This window comes from Danio aesculapii, chromosome 7 (assembly GCF_903798145.1).
Source record: "Danio aesculapii chromosome 7, fDanAes4.1, whole genome shotgun sequence".
Classification (NCBI taxonomy): domain Eukaryota; kingdom Metazoa; phylum Chordata; class Actinopteri; order Cypriniformes; family Danionidae; genus Danio; species Danio aesculapii.
Genome location: NC_079441.1, coordinates 20,823,257 through 20,848,067, shown reverse-complemented (window position 1 = coordinate 20,848,067; position 24,811 = coordinate 20,823,257). Strand labels below are relative to the sequence as shown.

Sequence of the window (24,811 nt, the reverse complement as noted above, 5' to 3'; positions counted from 1 at the left end):
TTATGTCATGTGCCGTTACTTTTATTTAGAACACTATTTCAATCAGCCTTTGTTGATGTTGTCGATCTGGCAACCTGCACTTGTGTGTGTTTTGAACCAAGGGTGCAATTCCTAGTTCAACCACTCGGTGTGAAACTTGCATACTGCAAGGGTGCAATCAGGGTTGGCAGGTCCAAGAAAATAATCCAGCCCAATGATGACTCAAAATATGCCCAAAAGTTATAAAAAGTAGCACAATTCTTGGAAATATTTAAATATATAATGTTTTTGGGAAATATTTAACATATCTTTTGATATTTTGTGATAAACATACTTTTACATATACAAGTCAATACTGACACCAAATAATGCAACCTTTCTCAAATATGCTCATAATTGATGTTTTGCTCATTTAACATGTGATGTGCAGTCAGATGGATTTACTCGCTCAGTTGCAGCAGTCCTTAGGTTGCCAAGTATGCATTCTGGTATCAGTGAATCAAGAATGTGCCACGTTATGAAAGTAGTTAAAAAAACCCAGCAACTTCATATCCAAAATTTCTTTGTCCAAAATCGATTAATCGTGCAGGCCTAATCTTAAACTGACCTTGCGCACCCAGAGGGGCATTAGGTGTGTGTTTGGTGAGCGATGGTGAAGGTTGAGCACCACTACACTGAGGATGACAGAAAACGTGACCAGGATCATGGTGATCATCAGGTAGTTGACAATAATAGGAACACCCAGAGAGGTTTCAGGGATTTTGTTGGCCAGCAGAAGCAGGAAGACAGTCAAAGTCAGCAGTACATTGATCGAAAGACCCATCTTCTCCCCTGTAAAGAAAAGATAGCTCTTCTTGATCCAGTCATGCATTCACAAGATAGACTTAATGTGTGTTTTTTGTGATTGGAGTAATTGTACATAATGGAATTAATGGACCTGCTAAGAATTATGATCCGGTACACTTTAAACCAGTAAAATCTTTTTGTCACAGGAACTTAAATAGCTAGAAATATCTGTTATTTACTGAAATTAGACATTTATTAGTTCAAGGACAATAAAACTTGAGTCAAATAAAAAGGCCATTTGTATTGATGAGCCCTCATTTTCTGGCCATATTGGTTTTCTGCCATTTTATGTTCTGGATTTTAAATGCATCTGACTAGCTCTAATGAATTCTGGCAATAGAGAAGCAAAAACACAGTAAAGACCCATTACCTGCATCAGGTGGCAAGTAGAAATTAAATATGGCAATGATGGTGATGAGGATACAGGGCAGGACGATGTTAACAACATAAAACATGGGCTTCCTCTCGATGATCAGGTAGAAGGTTATGTCCTCATACAGATCCTCTCGCACATTCTTCCTAGAAACTTTGTGACGAATGTGCCATTCTCCACTCTCTGAAATGACAGAATACTTATGATTTTTTTTTCCAGTGGATACATCATAGTGTTCAAACAAAGATATTGTGCATTCAACCAGTCTAGCTCAGTGGAGGATTTTATATATATACATGTTAGTCACCAGCAATCTACTTACTGCGGATCGCTGGAGAACTACAATTCTGCCACCAAATGGACAACAAATCACAAATCAACCGCACACATACACCGGTTCCTAATCTCGTCTGATTGCAAACCCTCACAGCTGAAGCTGCTCAAGGACTCATTACACAGACTATGTATACACCACATTTGCTCATACAAATTGCTGAGTGTTTGTTTTGTTAGTTAAAACAAACCTGTAACTTTACGTAGCATTTTCCTTCCCTTGTCTAGCCATGTTTCTTGATTATGTTTTATGTTATCTACTCCTAGACTTGCTCCTAGTTTATCTTACCCTTCTCCGGTTTTACCCAGTTGCTCCAGTTGTTGATCCTTGCCTGATTTATGATCGATTGGATTCGCACCTTTGTGAAAGCCTCCTTCAGTTACAATATGTTGCTTTTATTTTTCAGAGAAGGATTTTTTCTTTTATTTAATTTCAAATTTTTGTTTTACTCAACATCAAATGTCATTCATTGTAACAATAGTTTATTTACCCAAAAATGATGAGGTACGAACATTTTAAATGTTATATATGACAAAGTAATGACAATCATCCTTGATGAAAAACATCAGTGGAATGTGCAAATATTCCAAGAAGTGCAAGAGGAGATGATTCTAAAAGGATTTGACAAACCATGGACTATTTTGTGTAATAAATGGAAGAGCCTTGCAAAAATACATGGCTGGAAAAAAAACTCGGACATAGTGAAACAGGTGGCAAGATTTCGTTACTTTGATGACATGGATATGATTCTTGGTAGAGCGTCACGATTTGGAGTAAAAAATCGAATTGCAATTTATCTGATCAAAATTGCGATTTAAAAGAGCTCCAGGTTTGATGGGGTGGTTTTAACAGCACCAAAGAAAGACAGCATAATCACAAAGTACGCTACACTTTGCTTTTGTTTATTTAAAACCATTTTACCAATAAAGCCATTAAAGTTATCAGTTGACATGACAAATTCAGAAACTACAGTATTTTAAATTCAATTAATTAAATTATGTATAAAATCTCATGTGTGTGTGTGTGTGTGTGTGTGTGTGTGTGTGTGTGTGTGTGTGTGTATAGACGGATGGATGGATAATCAAAATAATTGCAGCTTTTGCAGTTAAAAAAAAAAAAAAAAAAAATCACCAATTGTCATGTCTCTTTCTACCACCATGAACTCGGGTATGATTAATTATAACTTCAGCTTGTTGGTATGCATTCAGAAGCAAGTAAGCTATTGTATATGAAAAAAGTTCTTCTAATGCAGCAACTTCTGTTTACATGTGTGTACTCTTTTAATAATTGGTACCTTTCACTAATTTATCAGAAAGTGACCGGGGATGGAAAAATTTCCATCCCAATGACCATTCAAAATCTGCCCAAAATATTTAAAAAGTGGCCTAATTTTTTTTGCCATGTCCAATCAGAGTCTTTTGCTGCATTATCACAAAGTGGAATATATATCATATCTTCTCTGATATTTTGTGATAAACATACTTGTAAATACAGTATACAAGTCAATACTGACTGATTTTCTGCACACCGAATAACCCTACCTTTCTCAAACACTGTCTTAATTGATGTTTTGCTGATTTAACATTTTATGAGCAGTCAGATGGATTTACTCGCTCAGTTTCAGCAGTCTTTAGGTTGCCATGTATGCATTCTGGGATCAGTATCCATTAAGAACATGCCACTGTTTGAAAGTAGTTAAAAACAAAAAACCTGCAACTTCATATTCAAAACTTCTTTGTCCAAAATCAATTAATCGTCCAGGCCTAATTTTTGGACAAAAGCCAATTGTCACGTCTCTTTCTTCCAACATAAACTCCGGTATGATTAATTATAACTTCAGCTTGTTGGTATGCATTCAGAAGCAAGTAAACTATTGTATTTGAAAAAAGGTCTTCTCCTAATGCAGCAACTTCTGTTTACATGTGTGTACTTATATTTCAACTCATATTTCAAAACTCAAGTTTTCCCCCCACAAAAGTTGTTTCAAGACATTTTACTTTACTTTAATATATTTTTGTCAATGTACTTTGGGCACCAAAATGACAAAAATACAATTTATTTGGAAAAAGTAAAACTATATATATTTAAAGAAATTTAAAAAAGGAAAAAAATCCCCAAATAACACACTAAAAGGTGAAATAATGTATAAATTGTGTTTTAAATGGTTTAAGATTGGCAAGAGAATGTTATCATGCTGTTACCGCTAAAGCCTGTGTCCAAGATTATCTCTTTTATTTCCTTTCCCCTTTTATCCAGGGCATGTTGAAGATCCACCTCTGACGAATCATATGTATATGAGCGGAAAACCATGGTACAATTTTGCCAGTCAAAAGGAAAGTATGTCACCTGCAGATGAAGAAAAAGACAACGAAAAAAGAGATTTTTTATGTAAGTGTGTGCACCGGCTTTCCTTTCAGATCTTTTTTTAATCATCTCTGCTTTTCTCACACACAAAGACAAGTCAGAACATCAAACGCTGGCAAACTAGAGCAAGGCCAAACAAAAGCAGCACTACAAATGAGGAGGGAAGAAAAGTTCACAAAACAACTACAAACAAATCGGAAAAGGAAAGAGAGACTTTTTGTTTTTAAAAGATGAACTTCTCGCCAGGAGTGTACAGCTGTAATATATTCATAGCACAGTTGTGCTGAGTATAAACACTTGTGATTTAACGCTCCATTACACTTCTTATGATTTTACACTTCATTACAGTATTTAAAGGTCTCATCCATAACTAATGCCTATTCCTACAGTATTTACCACAAGGTGCTGAGCGTTCATCAACAAGAACTATGAGTGCTCAAAAGAAAGCATTTATACACATCTAGAATTTTTATGGCATGTTGTTAATGTTTCACACAGCACTAATTTACACAATTAGAACATTATGCAGCACCTGACTTTTATTGCTTCATCGTGATTTACACATTTCCTACAAATGCAGTAAAAATTGCTGTTGTGTGGCAAATTTTACCTTCACTCCGCAGGAACTCTTGTAAAGAGCTGGTGGAGTCCATGTCACGCGGCCATTACTGTAGGCCTGCACGTGGACCTGTAGCGCCACACCGAACACGCCATCATTACTGCACACACAAACAGGAATTTAAGTGCACATAAACTTGTAAACTGTTACTAAAACATAAAAACACTCAGTTATACTGAGAAACATAGACTAGGCATTATGTCTACAAACACAATTACATACTACTAGTTGCCACATACTGCATTGATTCAATAAGTACCTACATATTTGGTATGTTCAAAAATTCTCCAGAAATATGCTTATTTATTACCGAATAAAATACCCCTAGAATCAGAATGTCCTTATTGACCATATTTGGAATGGTCATGAATAAAAATGAGCTCAGGTCTCAGTGCTTGCTTTCTCTCTTACACAATCACATACATACATGCATGCACACATATACACAATGTATAAATAAAATATGAAATAAAACAGACACAGAGTAATATATATATATATATATATATATATATATATATATATATATATATATATATATATATATATATATATATATATATATATATTAGTGCTGTCAAAATTAGTGCGTTAACGCATGCGATTAATTTGAAATATTTAACGCGTTAAAAAAATTTACACAGTTAACGCAGTTGCAGTTTTTTTTTTCTTTCCTGTTGTGGTCGCATGTGTTCAACATGCAAAGAAATATGGATAAGACCAAGGAAGCACTTTTAGAAGGCAAGTTTCAGTATAAAACAATTAATGTCGCATTACCAGGCTATCCAGCATTTCCTCCAGAGTGTGATGCAATTTCGGGTGTTTCATTTTTAACTTTCGACTTTGGTTTTTAAGGGAATTTGATACCACAAGGCAAACGTAACAAAAAACCTCCGCATTTCGGGACTCGGTGGTCCGTTAAGGTAATCAAAAATTGCTGCTTACATGGTAGACTCCTAATAAGAGTATTATCTTAATCATATTAAAATCGGAGTGTGTACTCAGTATGGACAACAATGTACTCAGAAAGTGTACTCAGAAATGTACTCAGAAAGTGCCAGATGAAGTCGCGAGCTGTCAAAGACAGCGCATTCCACTGCCTTTCAGCATGAGCACTCCAATGTTTCATTAAGTTTGACGTGTTTCCCCCTTAAACGCAACTTTTGTAAAGTTTTTACAAAAGCCTCTGCTTCGTGTTGTTGTATTAGAATCCTTGTGAAATACAGCCAAATTTTAGGATGCTTAGTTTAAGCTAATTTGATGAATGCGATCTGACTCTGACTCTGCAGAGTGTGTCTGTGTGCGCGCGCGCGCATTTCTTAGCAACAAACCTGCCTAAACGTCGTTGTCCGTAGCCACTAAATCAAAAACGAATTGCCGTGAGATTGCGTTACACTCTCAGCTCACATCATTCAAAAGAAAAGGTCCATATTGTACCCCTATAATGTTAACAGACTGGACTGTCTTAGCAACTGGCTGAATGTAAAGGAGGACTAAGCAAAATTGTTTCTTTTTTATAATTAATGTTCTTAACTCACAGTACAACTTTACAATGAGTACAATTGTTTGTATTAAATAATTTATTATTATGATAATTTTCTATTTTCCATATCTGCAATGCCTGTATTTTGGCATTTTTTTGCAGTCCACTTAGAATCCAACATGGAAATCAATTTTTTCTTTATTGGCATTTACTTTTTTGAAATTCAAATGGCATTAACATGCCTGTGTTTTAATTTCTGTGATAAATATGGCTGTCAAGCCAGGATCTTGATGGTTTATTGTGGGTCTGTTGTTTACATGAAGAAATCTGTATTACAAGTTAAACAAAAATTCTAATAACAATTATATTTTGAATTTAAATAGTTTTTTCTTGCGTTTACATAAATTTTACATTTGAATAGCCAAAATTAAAAGTTTCAGTCTTTCAAATGTGATTAATCACGATTAATTTTCAAAAAAAGTGTGATTAATTAGTTAATTTTTTTTAATCAATTGACAACACTAATATATATATATATATATATATATATATATATATATATATATATATATATATATATATATATATATATATATATATATATATATATATATATATCTATCTATCTATATATATATTTATTTATTTATTTATTAATGGTGGGCCGTTATCGGCATTAACGCAAGACTCTTATCGTGCGGTAAAATAAAATATCGCCGTTATCAATTCTCAAAGTTGGATTGGGAGCTAGGTCTACTGTACGGCAGCTATGATGACTTTCACCATGATATTTTAGCGCGGATGTATACCTGACAGGTGAGCCATCTGACAAAAAAGTGCCCTTCTAAATCAAATCAGCAGGATGCCTGATTTAACTGCAGTTCAGCAGTTTCACTTTAACTCATGAACATTTCATTCATACCGCCGTGACAAACTGGGGTATTAGACGCAAATAATGTGTAAGGACTGGTGAGAGTGTTATGGAATTTAATAACGCAGGCCAAATGGACTAAACCTATAGTAGTTCAATCGTACATACAGTACCAGGTGCAAATTTATCTCACCCTATTTAACTGGAAAGGTTGACATTCCAGTTTTCACTGACTTTGCAAGCTGGCGATCTGTTCTTAAGTGTTAGAGATTAGTAATGTCCTGTGGTCGCAGATGAGCTCAAGTCAAACCAAAAGCCTGTACACTTATTAATATTTCCCATTACCTACTAAGAATTTCAGAATGCTATGGAATAACATAAAATATATAGTAAACAACTACTTACATTTCAGTCTGTTCACACAAATCATATTACTTGGTATGCAGCATGCAAAGTACATCAACTACTTATCCTTTTAATCTAGCACTTGACAGTCATTGGTGGTTAAAAGTTGACAACTCTGAAATTTATTATTTACTGTTTTTTTATTTTACACTACACCAACAGTTCAGAAAGATTTACATTTTAAGCCCTTAAACAATCCAGCGCTGGTGTAAAATCCTCACCGGACACAAAAACAGGCCTTTAAAACTTCCCATCTATTACGCTAATGGTGCTTGGGGACTCGAAGATGTCCCTCATTGAACAGTGTGTGGGAGTGAATGCAGGAACAGAGAGGCTGCTGGCGGAGTGTGCTGTTGTTTAATTGGCTATAAAGCAGAGATAAATGAAGAAAGGAGGATATTTACACCAGCAGTGATGGGGGTCTACCTGGGCTTTACAACGAGAGTGTTAGAAAAAAGGAACCGACAGAGACAGAAAGTAATGTTTGTGCATGCATCTCCTGACAAGCTTCACAACAGCTTTGATAATTTCTGTGCTATTTCTGCTGTTCTTGCAGAAACTCAGCAAAGGCTCTCGAAGATAATGTGCCTGGCATTCGTAGGGTCTTAGATATTATGTGAAGCAAAACACACACACACACACACTCTCAACTCACTTGTTGATGAGAACAATATCAGGAAGCCACACTTTTCCAGAAGAGATACGCAATACATCAACTCCTCCATAATCTTTGGGATTCCAGGAGAAGCGATAATCATTCCACTCCTGCAAGAGCACAAAAGGTGTGTGTTCAAATGGAGATAAACTAGGGTCATCGTCCTAATTATAAGTACACATAGTTCATCATTTAATCAAATGATCCGGCTTGTGTCATTAACTCTACAAAATGCAATATCTCCGCACATTTGTCCATACACTATCAGCGGCATTTGCATAATTTTTCATTTTGCATCTCAAGTTATGCTATATTGATCCTAGCTATTATTGTCAGAGATGTTCTTGTGCGGTAAAGCTGTAATTTCAGCCCAGTAAATTTTTATGATATATGACTTTTCTTTGATGCTCAGTAAAGCTTTATGAATTTGAATAGAGCTTAAGATGTTTGTCAAAACAACGACACACAGGAGGAAAAAAAAAGTGCTGACTTACCAAGTTCATCATAACAATAGTGTTCATCTCCTCATCTTTCATGTTCTAGAGCAAAAAAAAACATAGAACAAGTGTTAAGAGCAGGGCTCTCAAACTCAATTTACTTGGGGGCCGCTGGAGGCAGAGACTGGGTGAGGCTGGGCAGGCATCTGGTTTTCCACAAGAAATTAATTAAATTATTAATTTTAACAATCTTATTTTGTGTTAAAAAAAAGAGATTTGAGAAGATTGGAATTTTTTCCAATTAATTCACAAAATAAAATGAAAAAATAAACAAATACAAAATAAGAAAATAAATTATTCAGTAATAAATAGTAATAATAATAACAACAATAATAATAATATTAATAATAATAATAATATATAATTAGATTTACTGTTATCTGTCGTATCATATAGAAATATATGTAATGTTTATTGTGTGAGGCAATGCAAATACAATGCAGGTAGAGCGATGCAAATGACCCACAAATAACAGAGCGACCCTGTATAATTGGTCCGGGTTACAAGGGACTCTTATTGCCGATGGACAGGTGTCGATGTACATTAGGCTGCATTAAGTTCCTCGCTTTTCTTTATACCGCTGCATAGGCATCACTTAGATTTCTTTTCTGTATAGAAATTCTCCCTCTTTCTGTTTAGATTTCTCCCTGTGCGCGAAACAATAACCACCAACCAATGAGAGTGATTGTAAATGCAAGAAAGATGATTGGTTGAAAAGATTGTTCCGGACCAATTGTTAAACATGAATTTTGCTTTAACTAGCGCATGACCACAGCCATGCGTGCGCACACACACAATCTTCTCTGCGCTTATTCTCTCTCTCTCCCTCCCTCTCTCTCTCTCTCTCTCTCTCTCTCTCTCTCTCTCTCTCTCTCTCTCACACACACATACAGTTGAAGTCAGATTTATTAGCCCCCCTCTTTATTTTTTTTCCACAATTTCTGCTTAACGGAGAAAAGATTTTTTTCAACACATTTCTAAACTTAATAGTTTTAATAACTGATTTCTAATAACTGATTTATTTTATCTTTGCCATGATGACAGTAAATAATATTTGACTAGATAATTTTCAAGACACTTCTATACAGCTTAAAGCGAGATTTAAAGGCTTAACTAGGTTAATTAGGTTAATTAGGCAGGTTATTGTATAATGATGGTTTGTTCTTTAGACTATCAGGAAAAAAATTTAGCTTAAAAGGGCTAATAATTTTGACCTTAAAATGTTTTTTAAAAAAATTTAAAACTGCTTTTAATCCAGCCAAAATGAAAGAAATAAGACTTTCTCCAGAGGAAAAAATATTATCAGATATACTGTGAAAATTTCCTTGTTCTGTTAAACATCATTTGGGAAATATTTTAAAAAAGATAATAATAAAAAAATAAAAATAAATAAATAAAAAATCAAAAAAAAAAATCAAAGGGGGGCTAATAATTCTGACTTCACTGCTCACAAGTTAATGCCGAATCAATTAAAATAAATCCTGGAAAGAAAAACTCAAATATCTGACATTCCCCAGAACAGGATCCGGCGAGATCCGGCTCAAATTAAGCACTGATTAATATACATTTATGTACAGTATAAAGTTCCGCTGAGCAACAACTTAAAAACCTTTTTTTGAAGTGTGTGAATGAAGCATGCTGGGATAAATGTCCGCGTGTTTCCAAAAGAAACGAGGCAGCCATCCAGGCATGGGAGAAAACACTTCATGGCAACGCTGCTTCACTCATTGGGAAATGTTTCTCTGCCTGCGTCAAGTCCAGCTGATTTCCCGCCCCCGAGAGCCATATACCCCACCGTGATTGGTGAGTTCGTTCAGCTCCACACAGAAAACTGTAATGTGCTATACTTATCAAACTCGCGGACCGCACTAACATTAAACTTTTAAATTCAGGCGCGGGCCACAAACTATTGTCTCCCGTGCTGCGAAACTCATTTCCTGGAGTGCCGCAGCTCTGCATATTTTATCTCCAACCACCTCTAACTCACACCTGCTTGATAGTCTCTAGTAGTCTTGAACACCTTGATTAGTTGGATCAGCTGTGTTTGATTAGGGTTGGAGCCAAACTGCAGAGCTGTGGCCATCCAGGAATCGAGTTTCTCAACCTTGTTCCTGGAAGACCACCAGCTCTGCACATTTTCCTTGTCTCCTCAACCAAACACACCTGACTCAGATCATCAGCTCATAAGAAGAAACTGAAAGGCCTGTAATGAGTGTGACAAACAAGGAGACATCCAAAACATGCAGTGTTGGTGGTCCTCCAGGAACGTGGTAGAAAAACACTGGTTTAGAGGATCAATATCCCCACATTAAAGACATGATTGGCTGATCTTAACTGATAGTTCCTCCATAATCAAAATTCTTTAGTATCTTTTCTCTGTTGAACACGAAAAGATATTAAGAAGTATGTTGGAAACTGGCAGCCATTGGTTACTTACAGTTTAGACACGAAGTACTTTTTTTTGAGTTACTTTTAATTCCGCCAGTGGGAATAGTTTCAAAGACATATAAAGTGCTACTCTGTCTGGCCTCTTTTTCAGCAGCACTGGTTTCTGAAGTACTTTCTCATTCATTTTCTCAAAGGTATATATATTAAAAAGCCTTTGATAATGTGTTACATGCCATGAACTAAACTAACCCGAGGTGAAGCACAACATTCTAAACTTTTAGATTTTGAAGTACTTGAAAGTCAGACAAAAAGGCAGAAGACTTTGAACATAAAGGCTTTAATGAGGGGAAACATTACAATCTTTGTGTTTCTGAAAACTTGTGCATGGCAGTCAAATGATGGATTAATCTAGATCCAGCTATTTAAAGTTTGTACCTATTGGTATCTACAGACACAATAAAGACCAAGTTTAATGCAGCATGGAGAAATGTATTTTTATTTATTTCAATAAAATTGGCTGGAATAATTTTTTTAAAATTTGCCAGGTCAAAAGTTTTAACCCCCTTAGATAATTATACTTTTTTTTTTTTAATGGCCACTGATAAAACCCCCTTTGTCCAAAGGTTGTCCTAATTAACTTGCTTAGGTAACATAATTAACCTAGTTAAACTTTTAAGAGAGACCTATTATGCAAAAATCACTTTTATAAGAGGTTTAAACACAGTTGTGTGTCTGTCGCAATATAACCAGCTTGTAATGGTAAAAATTTTATTAGTTTTATTTTTTATAATCAGTTCTAAAAAAAATAAATAAAAAGTTTGCAGAAACACTTTGATTGACATTCTCTCTTTGTACATGTCATCAGAGAGCGAAAGCTCCTCCCATTAGTGACAATCTCACCCTTATTAGTAAAGGACTTGAGTCTTGTTTTTGAATCTGCCACTATGCTGATTCATAGGCATTTGTAGCTCCACCCTCTTATGAAAAAAAGAGCAAAATGTAATTCGAATTTAAAGCGAGTCACAATAATGGCACAACTAAAATCAAAGCCTAAAAGTGTCAGTTTCAAAGAGTTAACATTATTTGTGGGGTATTTTGAGCTGAAACTTCACATACACACCCTAAGGACATCAGAGACTTTATCTTTTAAAAAGGGGCATAATAGGTCCTCTTTAAATTGCACTTTAAGCTGAATACTAGTATCTTGCTAAATAACAAATAAAATATTATTCCATCATCATAGCAAAGAACTAGAAAACTAGAAAAATAAACGATTTTATTACAAATTAGTAATTGAAACTGTTGTTTAAAAATGTGTTACAGAATTTGATAAAAAAATTGAGTCAACACAAAAAATGGGACCCCTATCTGAAATGGGAAAAGAGGGTGATGGGTAGTGCCAGACTGGTTTTGCATATTTTATTTGCTATTTCTACTCAGAATTGTGTAAAAAAAAAAAAAAAAAAGTGATTTATGTGAATGATTTTCGACTATATGTGCTCAAAACTTAATAACTGCTTATCATACATTTATGGTTTACAACACAAGTCCAATTAGAAGAACTTGTTTGTTAAACAAAACTACAGTAGCTTTCTCATATAATACATTGCCTAAAAGACTATTATTCCATAATATTAATAAAATTAATCTGAAAACTGAATAAATCTATATTTACACACATTTAAACCATTAAATAAATTAATTGAATGATGGGCTTAAAAATCTGTGTGCACAGATTCCGTGAGGGGCTAGTGATGGAATATGACTAGCGGACAAGGGAAAGACCTGAGACTCAATGGTTAGAACAGAATCAAGTCCTGAAAGCTATTTAAAACTAGCGTAGGAATGTCAGCTGTCCCAGTCTCCATACAGAGTACAAACACTGGGGGATGGGTCACACACACACACTTCATATTATTAATATGTGCTTCAAGGCTGAATACCGTTATGTGGAGTGCTACATGAATGTTATCTCAATATGTGTTTTGCTTTGACAACATGGGGTTTTCTGGAGCAAAATTCATTTGAAATTACAGCTTATAAAGCCCATAAAGAGTCATGTTCCTTTCTGCTTTGAATAATGAAAAGAAGATATTGATAAGGAAAAGAAAAAAAAAGAAATATTAACTTGGAGACATCTATGGGATTGCAGATCAGTTTGTGCACGGTTACCCGAGACCTGCTCATTAAATCCTTGTGTTAGGAAGTGATGGATACTATTGCCTGATTCACATACCAAATTCACACAGTGAACAGCTGAACCAACCATCAGACCTGCTTAAAACTAGCCTTTCTTATTTGCCTACATAGAAATGGGGCTGTTTATCTTTGGCAAACAGACTCTAACTAATTTTTTTTGTATTTTATAAATGGGGTGATACTACTTGTTATTTTTGTAATTTTTTGTTATTATGTTATTCATGATTTCAGTTTTATTATATTTTTGTGTCATTAATTTTGATAGTATAAGACCTCACACACAAACTGCAGTTCAAAATGCTTTTTAATAAAACACAAATACACCAACTACAAAAGGGCAAACGTGTGTGTTTGTATATTCATACCAGGCTGACGAACGATGAAAGAATCATGCCTATCCTCACGACAACCTTTTCCTCTGGGTTCCTTGCAGGCCGAACTTTACTGTTGTATGTAGAAAACAGTTTCTTCATCAGTTTATCTTCCATTTCGGATGCACCTACAGAAAACATGTTGCTTTTATTTGTTTAACAAAGCAGATGTAGACAAAAACACAAATCTAATTTAGGTTTTTTTTTTTAGTATTAAAAGCCTTGCAGTTTAAAACCTGGTCAGTAACACTTTATATTAAGTGGCCTTAACTACTATGCACTTGCATTAAAATACACTCTTTAAAAAATGGTACAATGTTGTACTAAAGAAGGTACAAACCCTTGTCACTGGGGCAGTACCTTTTTATAGAACAGAATTGTACCTTAAGACAAAGAAACAAATTTGTACCATTGCAGTCTGTACCTTTAAGGTCATGATTTGTACCATGGGAAACCAAAATGTACCTTTGGTTTTTTAAACCTGCAGATCCAACATTGTACCTTCATCAAAAGTACAAATCTTATCCATGAAGGTACCACTACAGTGACAAGACACTTTGTACCTTAACAGTGTCAAACGCGTTTCTTTAAGAAATATTTAAAGGCATTTTGCTTTATCCAAAACGTGACAATTTACTTTCTTTTTTAAAATTAAGTTTCTTTTTCAATTAACTTTCTTTTTGTGCAAATATACCTTTTCCATTTACAATAAAGAACAAAAAATACTTTAACATCAATCAGAAGATCTATTTTTTGCTAAACATTTCACAAAAATGTTCCAGAAACACATTCTCCCATGTACAATATAAAACTGCCAGCAGCTATAGCTCTCTGCAACTCTCACATGGTCACCCACTAAAGCTAAGCAGGGCTGTGCCCGGTCAGTACCTGGATGGGAGACCACATGGAAAAGCTGGGTTGCTGCTGGAAGTGATGTTAGTGAGGCCAGCAAGGGGGCGCCCAACCTGTGGTCTGTGTGGGTCCTAATGCCCCAGTATAGTGACGGGGACTCTATACTGTAATTGAGCGCCGTCTTTCGGATGAGACGTTAACCCCTAGGTCCTAACTCTCTGTGGTCATTAAAAATCCCAGGATGTCCTTTGAAAAAGAGTAGGGGTTTAACCCCAGCATCCTGGCCAAGTCTGCCCACTGGCCTCTGTCCACCATGGCCTCCTAATCAACCCCATATCATAATTGGCTTAATTGGCCTCTCCACCAATCAGCTGGTGTGTGGTGTGCGGTCTGGCGCAAAAATGGCTGCCGTCGCATCATCCAGGTTGATGCTACACAGTGGTGGTGGTGGATAAGGACATTCCCCATATGTGTAAAGCGCTTTGAAAAACTTTTTTCTCCAATTTTCACACAATACCTTTATAATGACTTTAAAAGTTCATTTAATATACTTAATTTTACAGTAGAAATAAAACTATGCAGAAGTATTGTAACGAGATATGCACAAAGTTTGATTAGTTTTACAATACTAAAATGTCTGCATGAACACTTCTCTTGTATATGCAAGACTTTGCCAGTTCACGTGCGTAGCGGAAAATAAATGCCAAATGATGTGGATATCGATAATGAATCCAAATGCCTACCAAATGTTTATTAAATATGCCTTAAATGTTTAGTTTACAATACCTATAGTTTTGTTTTATGAGTTCTGTTTTATAGAACTTAATAATTAGTTTATGAGTTTTTTAAGCATATGCTTTTAAATGATGATTCATGTTTTAATATGGAAATTATTCATAAAATCACTTTGCCTTTCCAGTAATATTTATTTTCATAGATATTGAAATAAAGGAGTTGTTTATAAGACTTTTTTATGAGAACAATTGTGTACCTTCATTTCAACTGTACTATAAAAGGTACAGAACAGTATCATAAGAGGTCTTCTGTACTATATGTGGTACAACTTTTACAAAAGGTACAAAACTGTTCCTTAAGGAACATTATTTGTAACACCATGCACCTTTTTTTTAGAGTGTATAAATGCAATGTGCTTACTGTGTTAATAACATATTGCAGAACACTTGTAGTGCTCTTGAGGTGGGATATGGGTAGGGTGCTAGTGTAAAAGCACCCTAAGAAACTTTGAAATGTATGACACGTAATAGAAATATATGATATTATCAGACATTTGAGTTCAAGTCAAATAAAAATACAAATGTATTTAAATATCTATTTGATAATATCATGTTGGACCAACTCAATTGCATTTAATTGTGTAAATAGTAGTTTTTTTTTGTTGGTGTTACACAAATTGATTGGATGTTAGTCCTGCCCTAATTAAATAGAGTTCATCCAATGAGTTATTTTTTTGAGTGTAGTTAAGACCACTTAATATAAAGTGGGACCACTTTGTCTTCTGTACAGCACAGTTTACGGTCTAATCTTTGTACACAGCCCAGTGTTCTGATGGATGGATGGATGGATTGATGGCTTGAGCTGCAGATTTGAACTTTACACATAAAGGCTCACAGATAAGAGATTCAGCCTTGGGTGTTCTTGGACCTGCATCATGCACAGTTTTGAGGGTGATTGTTTACTCCACCTGCCCGCCTGTCGCTGATGCTTTTATGCATCGCGTCTGCTGTTCTTTTCTCCACAGCTTTCGAAGGTTAGGCACATTTATATGCAGGCCTTCTAGGGGCGCCACATTCATCAAGTCTCGCCCGCTCGAGCCCTCCAGAATACGAACTGACAGTTACAAACGACACGCGTCACCCCACACGCCACCTTCATTACCAGCCGCCACCACCAACGGCTGCTGCTTTGAGTGTATGCACACATTCACAGCGGTTTTACTGTGGTTTTTGACCAATGCTTCTAGTGGGTAATAACTTCAAGCAGCTCTTATTGAGAAAAGAAACCCCAATGCTTTAAATGGCAGCATCATGGGAGACTGTAAAGGAAATACAAAATCTTTATTTTTCCTGCATGAGCTTTTAAATAGCAAAATAAATGAGGCCTTACGGAGAAAATGCCATCTGGTGCTCAGCAGTCCCATTGAAAGCTTCCCTAAAATAATTACCGCAATTAACCTCTCTGAAACACCTTTAAATCAACTTTAATATAAAGAGTTACTGATGATAGACTGACTCGAGGTTAATTTGCAGATTTCCCAGGGGTATTTATAAAACAATGTTTTACTTTGGTACCATTTTCACTCAAGTGGTAAATTTGGATAGATTTGAATACCTGCTTTCTTGATTTTTGCTTTCGCCAACTATTCCAGCATATGTTTTGCACAGCGGATGCCCTTCCAGCCGCAACCCAGTACTGGGAAACACCAATACACTGTCGTATTCACACACACACACCATGGTTCACCGTGATTTGGCAAGGTCATAGTTTAAAAACCGTTAAAATGTTCTGTTATACCATTCCTACGATCAGGACCTGACATTAACACCCACCGACCAACCAAATGCGGGTAGATTTCAGCTGTGGCGGGTTAGACAGCCACTCCCACTAGCCACTTTGGCTGATTGAAAATAATTTTTAAATTGCTAGTGCTGGCTCGTCGCTAAAGATTAGAATGTTAGTCTATGACCGATTGTCATTATGCGTGCAAATGTGATCTTAGAATTGAGAAGCAGCATGACTGACAAATAACTGTTCACGCAAGCAAACGAAAGCAAGTGAATAACGAATGAGAGGATTATGCGCACAGTGAGACACAGGCAATGCTTACTCACTTACGAGAGCTTTAGTGTCGTGCATACAGCTGGTGTACGCGAGTGTTGTAAAAGCTTGCATGCTCTCGTTTCCTTGTGCGAAGCAACCATGTCTGGAAACGCAACTGGTGCGATTGGTTCCCTTTGAAATAGACTAGAAAAATGCGATGCTCGTGCACCCACAGTCCAACTACTTTCTAGAGCTTGAGATTCTTTGTAAACATCTTTTTAGCATGCCAAAGTCAAATTCATCCATATTTAATATATTGTCCCAACAACAAAATTGTGGTAAGTAAAAATGGCTAGTGGCTAGTAACATTGGAAACTACTAGCCACAGTGGCTGGTGATTAAAAAAAAAGTTAATGTCAAGCCCTGCCTACGATATATGGATGTTTTTTTTTACACGCTTTATGACAAATTGATTTTGGTTTTTAGGGCAACAGTATCTCCAGCAGAAGAGGATCCTCCACATCAAAATCTACTTCCCAGTACTGTGGAGCACCCCACAGAATCTCCACAAAGAAATGCCAACAGGCCCAGCCGGGACTCGAACAAGCAAACTTCTTGCTGTGAGGCGACAGTGCTAACCACTGAGCCACCATGCTGCCACTACATGCTTAAACGTTTACTCATTTTAAAACAACTTAAGCATGAAAATGCTCTAAAGTGTGTTCGGTTTTGGAGATTTGTTTAGTCTAGACAAAAAACGATACTTTGTCATTTGTAAAACAAACCTAAATATACAAAGAAAAATTAGGTGAAACGATTATGTTTCATGTCTATATAATGTCATTTTTTAAGTCTATAAATTGTGTAAAGGAGTCAAAACATTGTTAATAATTCTTCCATCACACACAAACTGTAAAAGATAGGCTGCAAGGAGATGCGTTTCTGACTGCTGTATTACAAAAGACAAAAATGGTCCGTTTCCAATTCATATCACCCTTACAGATTAATAAAATATACCAAGAACAGTAATGTAGGCTGCAGATTTAAAGGTTTAATTCACCTAAAATTTAAAATTATGGTATCGATTACTTTCCTTCATGTTGTTCCAATCGCCTGAGATCAAAGTCGAGAAAAATACCAAAAAACATCCTCAAAACAAACCACATGGCCTCAGTGGTTCAATCAAATCAAGCTATGGGAATATTTTTTGTGCACACATAAAAGACAAATTATGACTTTATTGAACAGTTTATGCTCCCCAGCGTCTGTATAGGGTGCACGTTCATGAGTGCCTTGTGTGACTTCCTCGGTTTTTTGATACTGTTCTTGACTTTAAATGAGCCAGGACCTTTGCTGTCACTAGAGGTGGAGGAAGCGCTCAGGTTTCATATAAAATATCTTAATTTGTGTTCTGAGGATGAATGAAGGTCTTATAGGTTTTGGAAAGGCATGCGGGTGAGTAATTCATAACAAAATTTTCATTTTTGGGGTGAACAAACCCTTTAAGAGTATTTACTGTATATCGTCAAAAGGTGATCCATTAGATTGTCATATGATTTTTTCCCAATCATAGAGGTAGATTGTGAAAGATGTAATAATTGTATACATAAATGTAACTTACGATTCACTATAGCTGGCACACTGACAAATTTGTCACAGTTTGGCTTGCATGATATTGCAGTTGACCTTTCAACACGGGGGTGAGTAACTGTAGTTTAGCTACCTCTGTCATGTTAAGATCTCTATTTATCATAAAGTATATGGGCATGGGACGATAACCGGTTTCAAGGTATACCGTGGTTTGGAAAAGTCAAGGTTTTAAAACTAGCAGAATTTTCTGCTATACCGCTCCTAAAGTAAGTGTAAGGTTTTTTTTAATTTACGTTTTTTTTTTGGGACATTATTTCCAGCAAAAAAAAAAAAAAAGATCTCCAAAGATGCTGTTTAAAATTGTAAAGAATTCTGTGTTTTTGAAACAAATGAAGACAGCAGAAGTCAATGACTCATTTAAATTATTAAGCCCGACAGGTCTACTGCTCCACAATACTTTGAATGCTTCTCAAAATAAAATATATTGTGTTTAAAGGGGGAAAATGTTTTAGTTTTTTTTTTTTGCCGAGTCATTTAAAAACTAAATATTTCAGAGCAGTAATCACAATACCATGAAACTGTGACATTTTTATTCAATGTTATCATACGCTCAGAATCTTATCCCAGCCCATGCTTAATAGTATATGGTATACTATAAAACAATGTCCTATAATTCTGGTCTGATTCAACAACTGCCCACAAATTTAATCAAACTAAAAACACATAAGTACATCAAAATACGTGCTGATTAAACTTTTTACAATCTAAACTGTGTATTAAAATTAACAAAACAGATTGAAATTACACTTTACCCCACATGAAAAAAAATTGTACTGTAATTTATAGTAAATAGAAATACTACAGTCTGTTTGAAACGTTATAAAGAGTGTATCATATTGTATATATTAATGTATTATTTGCAACACTTTATTAATGAATAACACTGAATAATGTAGTGTTAACTACCATGAACTAGTAAGCTGCAATAAAAACTGTATAGTATACTTAATATAGATTTGGATTTTACTGCAGCAAACGGTGGTTTATTGTATTATAATATACCCTATATATATATATATATATATATATATATATATATATATATATATATATATATATATATATATATATATTGTTACCCAACAATACAACTTCATAGATTTATATATATATATATATATATATATATATATATATATATATATATATATATATATATATATATATATATATATATATATATATATATATATATGAAGTAGTATTGTTGGGTAAGTTGTATATATTACTATAGTAGTGTTACCACAGCAAGTATAGAATTACCACAACAGATTAACTCAAGTACTTTACTATAGTATGGTTCAAAAACACTTCACATATTACTTATTTTCTATTTGGGGTATTTTAACTGTATTAAGAACTCAATTAGTTATTTGTGAAGACATTTATGAAAATAACCGAAGGTGTCTAATACTTCAACTAAAACCAAACACAAAAACATGTTTTGTTTTTGTTGTAAAACCACGGTAAGCACTTAAAACCCATGATTTTCCTACACTAGCCAAACTATTGTATTTGTTGTAACTGTGGATATACAACTGGCTAATTAAACAGTGACTACATTTTATTACTATAAAAAAATGTAAGCAAATGGAAGTGGATGAAACGCAGCTTAAAAAGTTAGACTGTGAAACGAGTGACACGTTTTTGAAACGTCTTAAGGGTAATGTTTGAAAATATGAACAATCTTGGTGACTTGTTTGGAAAATGATACTACAATTCACCACTTAATGTTAATGTTACGTTTGAAAACTGTAGCAAACGATTTCATTTTAAACTAATAAAGATGACAACAAGAAAGTAAAGCTTTATATTGACCTCTTTCAAACTCCTTTTGTGTTTAGGAGGTCAAAATATGGATTTACTGTCGGATAATCATATCAAAGCACGCGTGACGTAACTTTACAGTTCACAGGGCTTTCACACGTGCGCGTTTCACATTCACATTAATCTTCCACTTACCTGTCATAGCGCCCAGGCCACAGAGGCAGCAGGTGATAATAAACCAATCCTGGGCCTTCATGGTGATTCACCAAATAAAACTACCGTAGTTTCTTCATAGAATTTTTACTTGGGGGTCCATTCCTGTCTTTTCCAGCACACACAGTTGGCGTTAAGTCAGACCGCTGTCTATGCTCAGGTTACAAAGCGCGCTGCTGTGCGCGCGCACGCATGAGACTTGGATTCACGCGCACACACCAAATAAAAGTGTTTCACTAAATCACTGGATACAAATATTTCATTTATGTAAATATTTCATTCAAGTAAAGACAAGAAATAAAGAGCCTCATATAACTTAACGTATCGTAAATAATTATGAATTAATCGTAGGCCTAAATACATTGGCCTTTTTGACTGAGTAACTTATCTATTTTTATTCATATTTCATGTTTTTATAAACCCAAAATGTGTCAATTAATTAAACGTGGATTAAAGATGGATTATTTGCTTTCAAATGAGTTATTCAAAATTAATATTAGCTTGATGCCTATCACAGATTAGTTTAAAAATATATATTTTTTCAGGTTCTCTAACAATAGATGTAATGAGTCCAGTTCTATAGCAAGCATACAATAGCATACTTGATATAGCATACTAAACAGACTGTAAAAGTACCATTTTGAGTAAAGTTAGCCCCTTAAAGGGCCATGCAACCCCCCTCTTTCGGTTCAAGTCTACCTCAGAATTTTTGCAAAAACTGCTGGGAGATGGGCGTGGAGCTCTGTGAGCAGAGGGTGGAGTGGCCGTGGCCAGCAGAGCAGGGGAAAAAAAGGGGAGCGAACAACTGTCAGTTGGCTCACAAAATCAGACACAAACCGTGAGGAGACCCATGATTTTAGTCTACAAAGTTAAAATGCAAAGAAATAAACAGTAAGTAATTTATTGCCCTGCTACATTTGTTATTCATAATTTCATATACACATAACGACAATTTGTTATATAATCATAAAGATAATCATGTTTACATAAACACTATAAATGGGGAGGACTTTTCTCATTCTCAATGTGCACATGCGATCTCATCCAGTCATTTCACAGCTTGGCAGGTCTGCCTTGCCTATAGAATGCACGTGCAGTCCTGAATAATTAAGAAGCAGGGTCTTCTCATAGGATAAGAAAACTCCATTATGAATAATGAGAAACCGACGTGTCATCACTCCACTAGCAGATGCACACTACATCACCGATTTTGATCTCACCCCAAAAATTATTTTAAACCCGGAACATAAAATTAGCTGACAAAAGTTAAAAATTATCCAGATGAAAAAGTAACAAAGGGCTTAAATTCACTGAAGAGAACTAATTATCTATTGCAAATCCATATGAACATACAGTACTAAAAGAGAGCATGCATTTACATGCATGTACATATAAATGTAAGTTTGATCCCATATGATGTTTGAGTTTCTGAAAGCACCCATTGTCTGACACATTAAAAATAATGAACATTTTAAACTACTTCCAACAGGTCGACACAGAGTCAGTCCTCCCCAAATGTGCATCTTAAATGAGGCAAAGTATTTGAATGTGTTTGAAAGCACGCCAGCATATTCATACAGTTCTGGGGTACTTTTGGCTCAAGAGGAGTAGTATTAATGTGCTGTACTTTTATGTAATTCATCAGAGCTGTTAAAATGAATTATGCAGCTTTATTCCACCAATTAGATTAAAGGATGAGATTTATTCTGCTGCTCTAGAGTGTTGACACTTTGATGGGCCTTTTGAAATCGGAGGTCAGAGGATTGCTTAAGTTTTCCTCCACAGTTAGCTGGATAAAAGATGGAAACAGCTCTTTAGCAAAGCTTGCTTTTGCTTGGGAACAAAGCGAAAGACACTTGAAACACATGCCACCTGTCTTCCTGTCTTCTTCACTTGACCACTCCTGTCGAGCCGTGCTGTACTTAAGTAATGGCACCAACCTGCCACATTCATTGTTTGGTCTTCTGCCAATTTAATCATTATAGAAGTCAACTTAACAGCCCATAACTAATGCTGACTTGACTGTAAAATCTCCGATTGAATGGCAAACTCTGGCACTTACCTGAGGGCCAATTAAAATGCTTTACTTTAAATAAGGACCTGAATGGATGTTATCACAAAGTATGTTTACATGTGTAACTGAGGCCAGCTGGTATAAGCTGTTTGAGGTAAATTTAGTACCCTGGGCCCTGAAAGCACCCTAGTAAAAGGCTAGATTTTAGCACCTTTGTTAGCACACCCACCTCCCATGCTAAAAACATAAGCTGCATTCAAAAGTTTAAGAAGCTGACTTGTTGCCTCACTGCCCTATCAGGCAATGTTTTGTAGGCAGTGTTTGTGTATGAAGGCACTTCACAAAAAATTACTTCAGAAAGACATCTGAAACTGAAATAAATATTGAATTATGGACAACAAAACAGAGAGAGCTTTGGTGATAACTAAATGCTGGTTTATACTTCTGCGTAGAGCGATCACCGTCACCCACGGCCCATGTCGTGCATTTGTACTTTTGCATGCTGTTTGTGTTGCTCTGCAGTAACACTTACCAAACACTAGCTGGCAACGGGTTTTTATATTCATCTGTGTAGAGTTTCTTTGTGGGTGTTTTGTTTTTTTCTGAATGCTAAATTAATGTACAAGTAGCTAAAACTTGCTCATTCAGAGGCGAGAACCGGCGGACGTGCAATTACAGCACTTGTGCTGTGCGTTGTTGCAGGTTGTAGTTACATTTTTGGGGAGGTGCAAGTCAGCATCAGCCATGGTGAGGAGTTACCACGTGAAGGCTCAATGCAGAAGTATAAATCAGCCTTAAGGGAATATTTGTTTCCTGCTCTGGAATGTATCCTTTGCATCATTTTACAGCTTTCAGACGCAGTGTTAGATTCAAATCCCACTTTAAGCAGTGCAAGAAGCCAAAGGGATTTCTGGTGCCATGACCCAGATGAAAGTAAAATTAAGGGGGTGAGTGTAATAGAGTCCCTTGGCCTCAGGGGGCACACTAGTGACTTGTGTTAGAGGCTGCATTGTTTAGCATCTTTGTTAGTATGCCCAACTCTCATGCTGGAAACACAGGTGGAGCACTTGGAGCAATGCCAATAGGGGTTACACATGCTGTAATATTTGTGAATCAGATTGAATTTTATTCAAATTTATTCATAATGTGAGGTGTGCATGCTAACAAGGTTGCTAAACACTGCAGCTTTTACCATGCTTGTTGTTTCACATTAAATGTTATTTGGATTCCTTATCTGAGTGAGTCAAGTAGAACCAGAGGGACAACATTGGTGCCATGCAGGGCTGTGCACAGGGAGGTGCCGCTTTTGCTCAATCGCCCCTCCCCCCTTTCCTTCACTTTGTGATCGACAAACATCCTCCCTTACTTTGCGAATGCGTCAGACCGGAAACGCAAGGTCATGCGTCAAGTTTCGCAGGTTGCTGCGGTGCAAAGTTCAAGCTTGGTGAACTCTGACCTGCGAATCGCATCACTTGACTGCGTGAGACCAATCGAGGATCAAAACACGACCTCTCTGGACAGAAATTTAAAACATGGAGCAATCGCTCGCTTTTTTAAATGTCTAATCATCTTGTTTAATCCTGCCCCTTTTCGCAGCGCCGTACGACAGAATTTCGCACACACAAAGCCCAGTGTGACCGCAGCTTTAAGGATGTCAGCTACTAAGAGCTCTGCGTGTAACCCTTACTTCCAGACCTCAAAAGGTGCACTAGCAACTGATGCTATGTCTGCAGATGTTTAGCATGCTTATTAACATGCCCGTTTGCCTCTAATGTGACAAAGAGCAGTTTATAACCTGCAAAGATTAAGACAAATTGAACCAAAAAGATAACTGGTGCTGTAACCTGGGGCCTGCGTCAGTAAGGAGGTTCAACCAACTCTGGGTTAAATTTGAACTCGGAGTTGATTTACCGAGAGATTAAAAAGAACAGCTGATCTGAGCTAGGTCAATCAACTTTGAGTAGACCAACTCAGAGTGAAGCTACGGTCACACTGGGCTTTGTGTGTGCGAAATTCTGTCGTACGGCGCTGCAAAAAGGGGCGGGATTAAACAAGATGATTAGACATTTAAAAAAGCGAGCGATTGCTCCATGTTTTAAATTTCTGTCCAGAGAGGTCATGTTTTGATCCTCGATTGGTCTCACGCATTCAAG

At 36.0% G+C, this 24,811-nt stretch overlaps 1 protein-coding gene across 1 annotated transcript in view; it reads right to left on the bottom strand.

Annotated features, from left to right (window-relative positions):
• chrnb1 (cholinergic receptor, nicotinic, beta 1 (muscle)) overlaps positions 1-20,817 on the bottom strand; it is a 40,298-nt gene extending 19,481 nt beyond the window's left edge. Inside the window, exons 1-8 of the mRNA XM_056462788.1 lie at positions 20,627-20,817; positions 13,379-13,512; positions 8,424-8,468; positions 7,930-8,039; positions 4,507-4,615; positions 3,734-3,878; positions 1,196-1,381; positions 587-810 (exon numbers count right to left, since the gene is read on the bottom strand). Coding sequence (XP_056318763.1) covers positions 587-810; positions 1,196-1,381; positions 3,734-3,878; positions 4,507-4,615; positions 7,930-8,039; positions 8,424-8,468; positions 13,379-13,512; positions 20,627-20,687 — 1,014 coding nt within the window. The 5' untranslated portion in view covers positions 20,688-20,817. The remainder of the gene's footprint in view (positions 1-586; positions 811-1,195; positions 1,382-3,733; positions 3,879-4,506; positions 4,616-7,929; positions 8,040-8,423; positions 8,469-13,378; positions 13,513-20,626) is intronic.
• Between the last annotated feature and the right edge of the window lie 3,994 nt (positions 20,818-24,811).